The sequence below is a fragment of the Gallus gallus genome, chromosome 3 (genome assembly GCF_016699485.2).
Source record: "Gallus gallus isolate bGalGal1 chromosome 3, bGalGal1.mat.broiler.GRCg7b, whole genome shotgun sequence".
Classification (NCBI taxonomy): domain Eukaryota; kingdom Metazoa; phylum Chordata; class Aves; order Galliformes; family Phasianidae; genus Gallus; species Gallus gallus.
In genome coordinates, this window is record NC_052534.1 from 49,077,122 (window position 1) to 49,090,150 (window position 13,029).

Below are 13,029 nucleotides of genomic sequence, written 5' to 3' on the forward strand. Positions count from 1 at the left end.
ACATGACATAGCACGGTAAGAGCTTCCTGCTTTACTATGTTCATTTTTTGTGAGCATTATTTGCCAATTCCTTATATAGAAAGTAAAACTGTAATTTTAACTACTCCTCGCTCAATTTTCAAATTCATTAATCTTGATAATTTAAAAAATATGTATTCAAAGAACACCTCTGATATATAAATATTTTAGTTTACTGGACTAATTAATAACTATGGGTAGAGTTGTGCTGTGAGAAAACTCTGGGAAGTGCCAAATTAAATCTCACTGCTCACATTGTCAGATAAAGCTGGTACCAGTTGTAACAATACTTGAAAACTATGTGCAAATCACATCCATTAGTCCTCTACTAGGACCAGAAATGAAATATATGTTGTGGTAAGAAGAAGCAAAAATATTTTCATGAAAAATCCTCAAATGTATCAGACAATGAATTCACACCAGATCCAAGAAGCACTACTGTTTTTTTGTAACCAGTCCAAGATGTCTCTATCAAACTATACAACTGAATCAAGTTTTATTCAAGTACATTGTATGTTATAATGTTAATATTTCTTCTTCGTGGAAAGCAGTTTCAAATCTTTCCTCATACTGGAACAGCAGCTAATGTGCTGCTTTCAGATCACAGTTTTGGCAAAAGGAACTGAGCAGTTGCCTGTAGATGCAGTAGTCACTATCACACTAAATCAGATTCACTCTCAATAGTGTACAAATGATGAGGATTTCTTTTTCAATTTTATATTATTCTGCTCAGCCAAATCTGAAATATGCTATAGTTCAGAGTCTGTATATGCAGAAAAAAAAAATGTTTGATCAAAAAAGAATATTTTTCAAAGCCACATGTTACCTTAGCCAGATGAGTATTGATCCATTTTGTAAAAGTCCTCTTTTGTACCAACTCTTGCTCATCTGAGAGAGGAAATAAAAAAATGTGATTAGACATTGCCAAATATCTTTTGATTTACATGATGGAATAATAATATTCTCTACTGAGAACAAGTATGTTCTATGTTAGTCAGTAAAGCCACTATATTTCCTTGAGACAATTCTGCTAATTTTGTCTTTAATTACCCTTAACAAAATTCTCATAATCTTAAAGTAGTGCTCTGACACTTGACTGTTTGAAATTACAGTGACTTACTGTAAGGAGTGACTGGAAAATAAGACCATTTCAAATCTGAAAGCCAAGACAAATTTGACTTCAATGTTTATATTATATTTACCTGAGGTATAAGCACCTAGAACTTCTATTAAACTTTCCAGTTAGAACCACATCTCTGATCGTCAAGTTGCTTTTATTTAGAAAACCAACTACAGATCTAGGAAAAATACTCTTAGAATGTGCAATTGCAAAAATTTACAGTGTTGAATTTAAAATGTAAATTTGCATTATCAACCTTATTTATCCTCTGGGAGATCCTGCCATAGAGGAGTCAACAGCTAGTTCAGATTTTTTATATCCTGCTTCTTACTACCTCCCTTAGTCCTGGTTTTGCAGCAATTGTCTGATTTATACCAATTCTCAGATAGTCCATCAGGGACTGTTACAAGCTGCCTAGGCAAAAATAGCTCCCAAACATGCTTCCCTAGCTTCTGCAGCTCAGTTCATGGCTGCTGAGGGAGGAGGATGTCAGTGCCATAACCAATCCATGCAGTACTTTCCCTTCCTTGTGTGGAATGGATTTTGACACATGGAGTAATTTTACATCAGTGGAATCCACATATTTCTATTGGAGACTTTCCTTCTGATAACAAAAGGAAATATCTATTTCAATGAAAAAATATAACCAAAGCAAAAAAAACAACAACAACAACAACAAAAAAAACACAACAACAATTTGTGTCAATCTGTATTCTCAATAAATACCTTCATTCCCCTACAGAAAGTCAAAACAAACAGAAATCCAGTTAAATGTTTACTCTCATGTAACACACGCATATCCAAAGGTCTACAGATGGAAAATCTAATTTTCATACCTCCCTTTCCTATGGACTTGTGTAGCACTGAATAGTGATTGGATCTCTTTCACACATGTAAAATTAAAAGGGAATATTCTTTAATCTCCTTAAAAGCTCTGCAGTAGATAACCATTAAGTTTCACATACTGTGACTAGTAAGCTCCTTGATATACATTAATGTAATGCTGCTCCATAGTGAGAATACAGAAACGTAGGAATGACTGCACAAAATTAATCACCCAAAATGTTATTTTAAATGGGACATCAATCCCTACCTGATTACTTACAAGCTCCTGAAATGTATTTGTGCATTACGACTTGGAGATTTTGTATTTTCTTTACACAGAGACAGTATCTTACAGAGAAGAAATATCAGAGGGAAGGCACATTTCTAGCATGTATTGCTAGATTAGCACACTTCACATCTAAGAAAACAATTTTGCTGTCTTTGTTTTCCTTTAGCTTTCAATAGGTAGGTTGACTTACATTGTTTTCAAAATATTCATAAATTTCCCCAAAATCTACTTGTTGCACTTACAGGCAAGTTATTAAAAAAAAATTAAAAAATCACTCAAAATACTGCATGTGCTTCATTCAGTACCAGCTGACAGGGGGCTTCTTTATTTTACATGTGAAAATTGTATCTACCTTGTTTTGGAATCATAACTTTTATAATTTTTTTTATGAAACACACTAACTTGAAAATAATTAATTCTGAACTTAGTTTAAAAAAATGGATTTTTTGATGATATACAAAATAATAAAAAGATACAAGAAACAATATCCTGTTAAATATTCCTGAGTTTCTACATCCTGGAAAACAAATTTCTCATAGGATGGTTTCTACGCATGAAGACGATGTTTGTCTTGTGACACACAGTAAATAACATTTCTGTCCTGGCAAGCAATTGTGTCTATAGGTAGCCCAATTCATTTCAGTGGAATTACTTGCATGCTCAAATGGCACTCTATGTGAATAGGTATGAGTGCCAACAGAAAGTGTGCACGGGACCAGTCCAGTCCTGTCTTCTTTCACACTCTTGCAGCTTAAAATGCTCTAGAAACTCAGACAATAGCATACCAAAAAAGAACTGTTGCAAAGGAAGTTGAACTCTGAACACAGAAATGAGGGAGAACAATTTTTGCCTCTGTTTCCCTAATTTGTAGCGTTACTGGATGTTCCTTATTGTACAAGGCATCTTACAACAACAATGGAAATCAGAGAACCAAATTCCAGCCTCCAAATGGTTAGCAGCAGTAGACAGACATAATTTCAGACAGACACAGCAGAAATAGCACTGACAAAGAATCTGTTTCAAGGGAATGCATGTGAATAATGCATTTGTTATGAGTTCTACAGCAACTATTGATAATAAAGTTTCCTTTCTTTAGCAATTACTTTGTATAGGTTTAAAAGGAATAGGCTTTACCAATTAAAATAACTTATGTCTGAACATAATACCAGCAGTGGATTAATTTTACAAGTTCTGAGATAAATACACTTTCTACAGATATCCCTGAGGCAAATGTGCTATTTTCATTGAACTGACATAAATTCTCCACACAAGCACTGCTTATTCCTAACCTAACCTAAGATGCATATGTAATACAGTTTGTTATGCTTTCCCCACTCACGCTGCCCTCTCCTCTTTGCCCCACTTACCCTGCCGATGCTTAAAGGACCCGGGAAGCGGATGTAACGATGTAATATTTCTGCCACTGGCACCTTTGTAACGAGCCATAAGCACTGCTGCTTGCTGCCTGACGTAGGGTGCAGCGTTTCTCCAGAATACAGACAGAAGTAATTTTTCAAGAACAATTTTTTCTCACTCAAAATGAAGGCCTCTTATGCAACACCCTCCACCTGTTCCTATCGGAGGATGCACATGCAGCCAGACTGTAAAAACATCTTTATGTATTCTTGCAGAGATGCAGCAGCCAGACAGTCAGCTGTGTTTGCAGCAGCTCTACCTGTCTTACTGCCATCATCCTTCTCCACTGTTTTTCTGAAGAAAGATTTTATTATACCAGCAGCAGCCAATCTGTGCATGGAAACCTCTGATGTCAAGAGCCTGAATAATTAATTCATCCAGGCACTGGGACAGCCCTACTACACGGCTGGTATCTGAACATAGCAGGATGTGCGGCTGCAGAAAGCAGTGCAGTCTTCTCAATGATGTTTTTGTAATAAAACACTACTCAGAAAGCACAAAAATGGCTGAATGACATAGCCCTTATCTAGGAAGGCTGCTTTTTATAGTAACCACTTGGGCTTCTCATCACATACTCTGTTCAGACATGGGTGTCCTTCAGCTTTTCAACTGAAACTGGAAGAAATAGCAAGCAATGAATCTGAACAGATATTTAGGCCACTTAGCTTTTAATAATATATTTGAGCTATTGTATAAGAAGGATGAAACAAGTAAGGATGCACAGAATTTTTGGCTTTTATTTAGGTCAGTGTGCAACATTTTGCAATTTCTGAAAATGCACTATACTTGCCATTTCATTAAGTCATTAAGCCAAGTACCAGATCATCTGAACAGTATCTATTTTGCTCTGGTAAAACCAAGACAGTGATGAAACAGTGCATGCAGAGATTCATATGTTGTTCCCTGACAGGGGCCAACACACCATATATTATATTGAAATAAGAACAAAAGGCACACTTTTAGTGGGTCACTATAGCAAATGAGTCACTATAGAGGCTGAATTCAAATTTCTGTATACATGAGATACCATGACTGATAAGATAACATTGATCAGAAAAATGAGTTGCAAGAAAAAAAGCTGTTTAATGAATTGTCTTCCTCTAATTGTCTGGAAATAACTTCATATACTTATAAACCCTTTCTCTGCTAATGCATTGCCAATAAACTGCATTCTATGTCAATTGGGAAAAAAAAGATGAACACAATTGGATATATTTACTTAAAATTTCTTAAATTATTTTGAATGATAAAAATATGCATTTTCAGGCAGTGATAAATAAGCTGGTGAAATATTCAACATGCACACATACTATAATGAGTATGATATAATGATCATACAAGAAGAGACAGACAGTAATGGACTCAGTAGGGTGAGAGTTTATTTCTTCTAGAGACAGCCTTCCCAAGCAGCCAAAGCCCTACCCCAGTTGTAGAGCTGCATGTGCTGCATCTGCATGGTATGTGGCAGCAAACTGCACATCACGCACCTCTGGCTTCAGGTGCATAGGGACCAGCTGGTGGGAATGCAGATGCAGTATGAAGTTGTACAGAGTGAGACGTGATAGGGGTAAGTTCACACACAGCTAACAAAAGCATCTTTTCTGATTCTTGGTGACCTAGCAGCGCAGAGATTTGACTTGATTCTATATTTAATGTTTAATTCAAGTTGCTCACGGCTCCTCATTACTAGCATAAATGATCCTTTTTTGCTTTCTTTCATTTGCTAATTCTGTCCACAAAACACCAAACAGCCTTCTGTCTTTTTGTTTCCCACATATTTGAAGTGTTTAGGAATACTGTTAAAACAACTTGGAAGTGTAAAGGAATGTGCCAAACCACCTGCAATGCTTCAAGATGTTGCTTGAGAACACGCACAGTGCAGAGAGCCACAAACAGCAAGCACCCTGCTGCGAAAGTTGGTTTGGTCAGCAGTTTGACACAAATTCTCTAAAGCTTTCAGTAAGAGATGTTATATGGCAATTTCCATCCTCATTACGGACATTCTTAACTTAAGACAGCTGTATAAAAATTTGCAGAGTTGAAGCAGTAATATGAAGAGATCGCTCATGAAAAGGATCAATAATCAGTATTTTAAACTAAGTATGTTTAATCAGCATCTACATTTAGAATTAATGCACAGAAGATGCAGGAAGATTCAGTTATTTTCAGGTAAATCTACAGTTAATAGATTTTATGGGAGGAAAATTTTGCTTTAAAATAAACAAACGCTTTTGATAGTAGCTCTAAAGCTAATATATAGCTAAATTTAACCATAACATTATATACTTCAAGAAGAAAAAAAAAAAAAAAAGAAGGAACTACATGCAGAGGAAGTGAAGTAAAAGAGGGGAAAATTGATTTTGGCAGCCACTGCAATGCAGTTAGCATCAAAGTTGAGCAGTAGCAATACAAAAAATGGAAATATATTTTAAAATACTTTATGGACTTAGAACTTTGCTATTTTTCATATTTTGAGGGGATATACAGGGTTTGTCAAAATGTGACTTGGGATATAGCCCCCTACTGAGCATGTATTATTGGAGACAGTGAAATAGACCCATTAATGGATCTATTATCTAAATTTTTCAAGCTCTGAGAGGTAGGTGCATACATCATCAAGATTCTGCGCCATCATTCAGCACCAGTCTGTTCCCCATCAGCTTCTGCATAAAGAAAATCCATGCTGACGGGCTGAAATGCAGGCATCCATCCACCATGGCTAAAGCCTTGTGAGGGAAAATGATGGGGATCTGCTCTCTGGGGTTCACACTGGAATAAATCATTGCTCAGTCTGAAGGCAGCTCAAGTATGGTGGTTCAGAGAAAAAGGGTTTTAAGCCATTCGATGGAGTGAAAGTGTTCCATACACACTGTTGAAATAGTTACAGGAAACTGAAATAAGGAGAAGCAGCCTCACAGATGCAGGAAGCCTGCCTGCTGTGCAGCATGCTGCTGGACAATAACTGGCATGTTGCTGAGAATTTTCTGCCATTCTAAAATGTCTTTACAACATATGCACTTGATTTTACACATTTTTCATTTATTCCTATTACTTCTGAGGCAGAAAAGGTGTTTATCCAGCCAACAGTAAGAATGATACACAAAGTGATCCAATTTATGATCCAAACAAGCTTGGATGATAAATTTAGAATAACTGATCACTTGCTGTGCAGTGTGGAAGGGGTTTTAAATGTTTGAAATCTGAATGCCCAAGAGTGTGATCTATACCAGTGAGTGTGTGATTTAACTCGGGCTCTGCTGGCTCCACCTCACTGCAGCACTTAAACTGTCACAGTCATAATCTGGGATTTGGGAGATATCCAGTCCTTAAGTCTAAGGTCATGCCCTGTTATGGTCACACTCTCACGCATTTCAAACGTTCCTACTACATCCAGACCCACAGCATTGCTCTACTTTTCAGATCTGATGTGTGGGGAGAATGGAAAGAGAATGATGTACAAATATACTCTTGATCTTTAGAAGCCAGGTGGGGCACAACATGGTATTTGCAGTAGATTGAAAGATATGCACAGAACTGAGAGGATAGGCTCCAGTTCCAACTCTTACTCACTTTTTGGCACTTAAATGGGCTCCTAAAACAACAGAAAGTGTCTTTGTGTGTGTGTTATTCTCCTTTGTTATTTTTCCCTGAAGCCAAACATGTCAGGAAGGCAAATTACTGTAGCAGTTGTGACTGATTTTCAATAGGTTTGCTAATAGTATATGACACTAATAGGACTGGTCATAACAATAATCACCACATGATGGAGACAACTTGTACAAGAATATTTGAAATCCCTTTTCATTTAAAAAGGCACAGAAACTTCAATTACTTATGTCAAAGGTATAGCATGGAGCAAAATTCCTACCACCAAAGGTCATGGGAGTATGAGGGGGTGCCTGCTGACTGAAAATAAGCCTGTGTTATACCCATCTACACGAAACGCATCAGAGGAGACCCAGAAAACTACAGATCTGTCAGTCTAACCTCAATAACTGGAAAAGTTATTGAAAAGACTGTTCTGGATGTTGCTGAAAGGAATTTAAAGAACAAAGCATGTCTCAGGTATAGTCAAGAGGGGTTAATGAAGGGAAGACGTTCTACCATCATATCTCAGTGCTGTTTACGTCTAAACTCAGGGAAATTACAATATTTCACTACAGGTTTACAACAGTATAGAATCCATTTACTCTGTGGAAAGTCTGTAGTTTGATAAAGTCTGTTCACCATCAGTGAGTTCTTTACATAAAAGCTGCATAGGACTGCATTCTGAACTTCAGACTCCGCCATGCCCTCTGACCATGCCTCTTAAGTCAAGCATCCAAATACACAACTGAAAACACTTAATTGCCTACATTTGCACTTCAGCCAGCCAAATGTAAAAATGGCTCCTATTCCAAAGTTAGGATTCATTTCAACGAAAAATCTCTTCCTAAAGACAATTCTATTATGGTAACTAAAGGCTGTTGAGGTCTGAAAGGCTGTCTAATTGTTCAACAATACAAGGATAATATGAGCTAGTAAAGAAAGTAACTGACAAAGAGCTACAAACAGTGAGGAAATACAAACAAGTTTATAATTTGCTGCAACGAGTGCTTTCACAAGCCAGTGGAAATAAATTTTTTTTCATCCATCCATCTAAAAGCTACTTACGATGCAAAGAGTTTTAATTTTAGATTGGCTGCTTTTTTCTCAATACATAAAAAAAATAAATAGGAACTCAAGTTACACATTTGGCAGGATGCAGAACCCTTGCTGACCCTAAAAAAATCTATACTAGTTTGTCCAAATAACAAGCCTATTCAAATCAGCACACCCCTGAATGCTAACACCTGGACCCTCAAAAAATTCACCTTCATTCTCTATTAAGCATGCTTTATCTCCTTTATGGATCACCATAAATAAACTCTTCCCACAAAGAGTAGATGAAATGTTTCTGTTCAGGGAACTCAAGGCAAAAAACAATCTTTATTATCCATTAGAATGTCAGCTCCAAATAATCCCCAAAAAACTTTTCTGCATGCTCAACACTTCTCCCGTTTCCCTCCTAATGGTGGCACTTAGATTTAGCTCTGTTTCAGGCACAGAACAGACATATGCTACATTAAAAGAAGGAATCTGAGGAGGAAAAAATGAAAACTATGAGTTATTTAGAGACCATGTACTCAGCAGGTGGGAAAAAAACCCTGACTGACAGCTGAAAAAGTGAAAGAAATAAGCAGAATCTTCTCATACTATAAACATCTCTGCCTTAGAGTGGGCAATACTCCATAGTCAAAACAAAGCTACGTTGCCAGGTATAACCTTATGCTTGTACAAATCTTATTTTCTCCCCTTTTACACAAGTAACAAGATCAGTCTTAAATTAAGCAACTCAATTCTGTGAAACACCTGGAGAGGTGTTCAAGGCCAGATTGGACGGGGCCCTGGGCAGCCTGCTCCAGCATTAAATGTGGAGGTTGGTGGCCCTGCCTGTGGTAGAGGGGTTGGAGCTTGATGATCCTTTACATCCCTTCCAACCCAAGATATTCTATGATTCTATGAAGATTCTATGATGATAAGGAGCCACACAGGTTTTATCTGAAAGCATCCAGTGTTCATCAAATTCTCAGCTGCTCACAGGAAGATTTTTCTTTTTTGTTCTCCCACTGGAACCCCATTATAGTTATACTGACTGCATCTTGATGTTGGCAGACATATTATTTTGCATAAAAATAAGCAGAAAAATATATTCCCTGATGAAGAATTTCACACATAATGGATATCCAAAAATGTATTTAAAAACATAAAAAAGTACAAATGATAAGCATATTCAGTGCAGGTTGATTAATAAATAAAATAATAAAGAAGAAACACCAACATCATAAAAAAATAAACAGCCCACAGATGAAGACAACGTTATCTCAAATTTCCCCAGAAATCATGCCATGACTAAGCAGTGTTATCGCTTCCTGACAAACCCAATCAGTTCATTATATTTTCAATTAGGAAAATTCTTCTAGGTTTCACTGCAGGTTTTATATAAGAAGTGAATGATTGCAGACTGTCCACAGAGACATCTGTAATACAGTGAAGGAAAACCCAGATCCACTGAAGCAATAGAATGCATTGCTAATTTTAGTAACAGAGTTAACATGCAGTTCACACTCTTCCAATACTGGCATATGCGTGCACAAGAGAACAGCAGTGAGATTGTCCACTCATCCTTAAAGAAAAGGAGAGTGGCCACAACTACACACGTTTAGAAAGTTTTTGATGAAAAATGTTGCCATTATTGAATCTCAAACATTCTAAACTTTACAGAACCATATTGTTTTCACCAAATCTCAGCTTCTGAAATGATCTTAATGAATACTCCACACTGTCAGGAAAAAAGTACTTGATCCCCAGCCCTGATACAGATGCACCTGACAGGTGAATGTAAGAATCCTTGACAGTTCACTGCTAGTAGTTACATAAATTAATAAGAACATCAGTATCAAGCAGTACCTGTAAGGTAAATAAAATTTGATCTAGAAGAAAATGCAGATTTCTAAATTGTCTTTTTCTAATTCATAATCAAAAAATGAAAATACATTACAATGAAAAAAATCCCCTTTCCTTCATTTCATTCACAACTTAGTTTCAGAAGAATGCATCTGCAGGGTAGATATACACACGTATGCACATTTTCTAAGGCACTTGATGGAATTATCTGCAACTAGGTGAGTTTAACAATAAATACTACAGCACCACATATCTAGCAATTTATTGAAAAGTTTCTTATTTTATTCAGCAGTTATGATGAATGTTACAGTTCTTCCTGATTCTCTAGACTTCAGCATATCCTGGTGCAGCTCCTCTGCAGAATAGGCAGAGCAACATGGAATTTGTTTCATTTTTCTTTACAAAATAAAATACCTAACAAACATTCCATGTTCTAAATCCATCTTATTCTAAAGTGATATGAAAGCAGGTTTCCTTGAGCCAGTGATCTAATCCTAAAATGGAATAAAATCAATACTAGCATGGTTTGTGTATTTCAAATACCTTTATAATATGTCTGCTGTGAGAGGATACTCTGATTGTTGTCAATGACAGTGACTAGGCATCTAATTATAGGTTCAGATGGCACTAACAAATGGCATAATAGCACTAGTTAGTATTTTAATGGGCACACCATGCCACTTGTTAGCCATAGGCACAGAGAAAATAACTTCATGAACCTTGAAAGAAGCATTACAAAAGGTCACTGGATATGTTTAATCGAGCGGATTGAATGGTCCTCAAATATACCAGATGTAAGCATTCTTCCCACTTCACAACACATCAGCTTGGTTGCACTAACTCCTTGTCACCACAAGCCTGTTTTGATTAGGAAAAGGCAAAGATATGAAATGACAAAGGACACCACCTAAGTGACTTCTCATCTGAGTGTACAGGCCCGGGAGTTTAGGGCATGTATATTCAACTTAGCTGCAACCATTACTGCAGACTCCAAGTTTCTTGTCCTCTATACTTTAGAAGATTTATTTCATGCTCAGTAAAAAGAAAAGTCTTTACTACTGTATAATATCATATTTCACTACACTCAGTTAACATGAAAAAATATAATTATTGAAGCACAAAAAAAAAATCCAGTGCCTTGTGAAGAGCATATACCATCTAATAAACAGCCAGAAATGTTCAGTAAGGTCAAAATAAAAAATACTAGTAAATCCACTAAGTCGTATGTGTAATTTATAACAGAAGGTATCACAGTATTTACTTTTAACTGATGGGAGAATTAAATAATAAATACAGTTAGTAGCGTAAAACTTTTCTAAAATCTGTGCATATGAACAGAAACAGGGTAAAACACCAGAATAAAACTTTCTGTCAAACAAATTCTTGAGAAAGCAGTATCTTAGTGGATGTTGTTTGTTTGTTTGACTGTATCTAAGGAATGTTTCATTCTTTTGTTTTGAACAGTTACTGAAGTAATAAAAAAAAGATTTAAATATATTTTTTTTTGTTGTTAATTATTAACAAATTCAAGCCATGTATTCTACTTCTTTTGTGCAAGTATTGTATTCAATTTATTTTGCCTGTGTGTCTTCCTATTTTGTGCCTGTTTCCTGGCATGTCTGACAGGAGTTTGTAGAAAACTCAAGATTTCTTGGCCTGGTTGTGCTTTCCCACTGAGCAGTTCCACTGACATCACTGGGGTTGCAGGAGAGTAAATGAGAGAATGACAAGAACCACAGTGAGAGGAGCTTATGTGATTTGGAATCTATGTCCTGTTGTAATGTGTGAAAGGAAATGAAAATAAAGGAAAAACAGGCCATGCAGTTTTTAACTTCATGTTCTTTAACCTAGTGTTTCTTTTTACTTTAGCTACTACCTAGTATGTTTATATTTTATTCCCCAAATAGCAAAATGAAAGTATAATGAGAATTCACAGACACAATGTATCTGAATTTCAAGATTAGTAAAAAAATTCCCCCCAGGCCCCTTATGGATCATATGTTAGATTGGTCTAAATATAACAAAATACTGAGAACCAAAACCTGGGGACTATGCTGTGGATTGCGATATCACTATTGCGATGATAAACCCAGTGAAATGTTCACCAAAATTTACTGCCCCTAGACTTTTGCTTATTTTTAGTTTAAATTACATTTTTTAAAACAAACTCAGATCTGGGGTGTTGAGCAAAACATCCAACAGTTAAGCTGTAGTATAGTAAAGCTATCTCTGCAATCTGAATTTTGGACACTGTTTGAAGTGGGAGTAGCAACTGCTGCTTCCAAAGAGTCAGGTCCTTCTGCTCCCACAGCAGTAGCCACTACCCTGACTCCAAAGGGGAAGCAGCAGCTCCAGACTGGGCTTGAAGGGCTCTGGCACTGACAAGAAGCAGCACAGTGGTGAGCTTGTTCCTGTCAAGCAAAGTGCTACCTTTCCTTCACACATGCCAAGGACACTCCTGTTACATGAGCACTGTGAACATTGCTGTTGCAGAAGGATGCAACAGTGACAGGAAGAACAGTACAAGCGATGGATTTCATTACCTGCTTAGATATATGGTCAAATATTGACAATATATGTAAAAAAAGCCCATCCTCAGCTGGCACGGCATGGCCATGTGCTGTAACAAAGATGCACTAGTGGTGTTTGCTGGCTAATGAACACATTAAGTGAATCAGATTTACAGCACTGAGGGATATTTTCTAGCAGGCAGTAGCAACAGGTTAAACTTGCACTAAACAGTACCTTACAACATAGGAATGATATTTGCCACTTACTTGCATTACAACAAGAATGGCAGAAATAGGTGGCATTTCTGTGTTAACATTTATTAAAAGATAAAGTGTAATTTGTACAGTTTTCTGCTGCTTATGAT

General features: G+C 36.6%; 1 protein-coding gene across 1 annotated transcript in view; it reads right to left on the minus strand.

Annotated features, from left to right (window-relative positions):
- Positions 1-3,953, minus strand: part of SYNE1 (spectrin repeat containing, nuclear envelope 1) — a 250,326-nt gene extending 246,373 nt beyond the window's left edge. Inside the window, 2 exon segments of the mRNA XM_040697338.2 lie at positions 845-906; positions 3,620-3,953. Of these exon segments, the coding sequence (XP_040553272.1) occupies positions 845-906; positions 3,620-3,698 (141 nt within the window). The 5' untranslated portion in view covers positions 3,699-3,953.
- Positions 3,954-13,029: the final 9,076 nt, after the last annotated feature.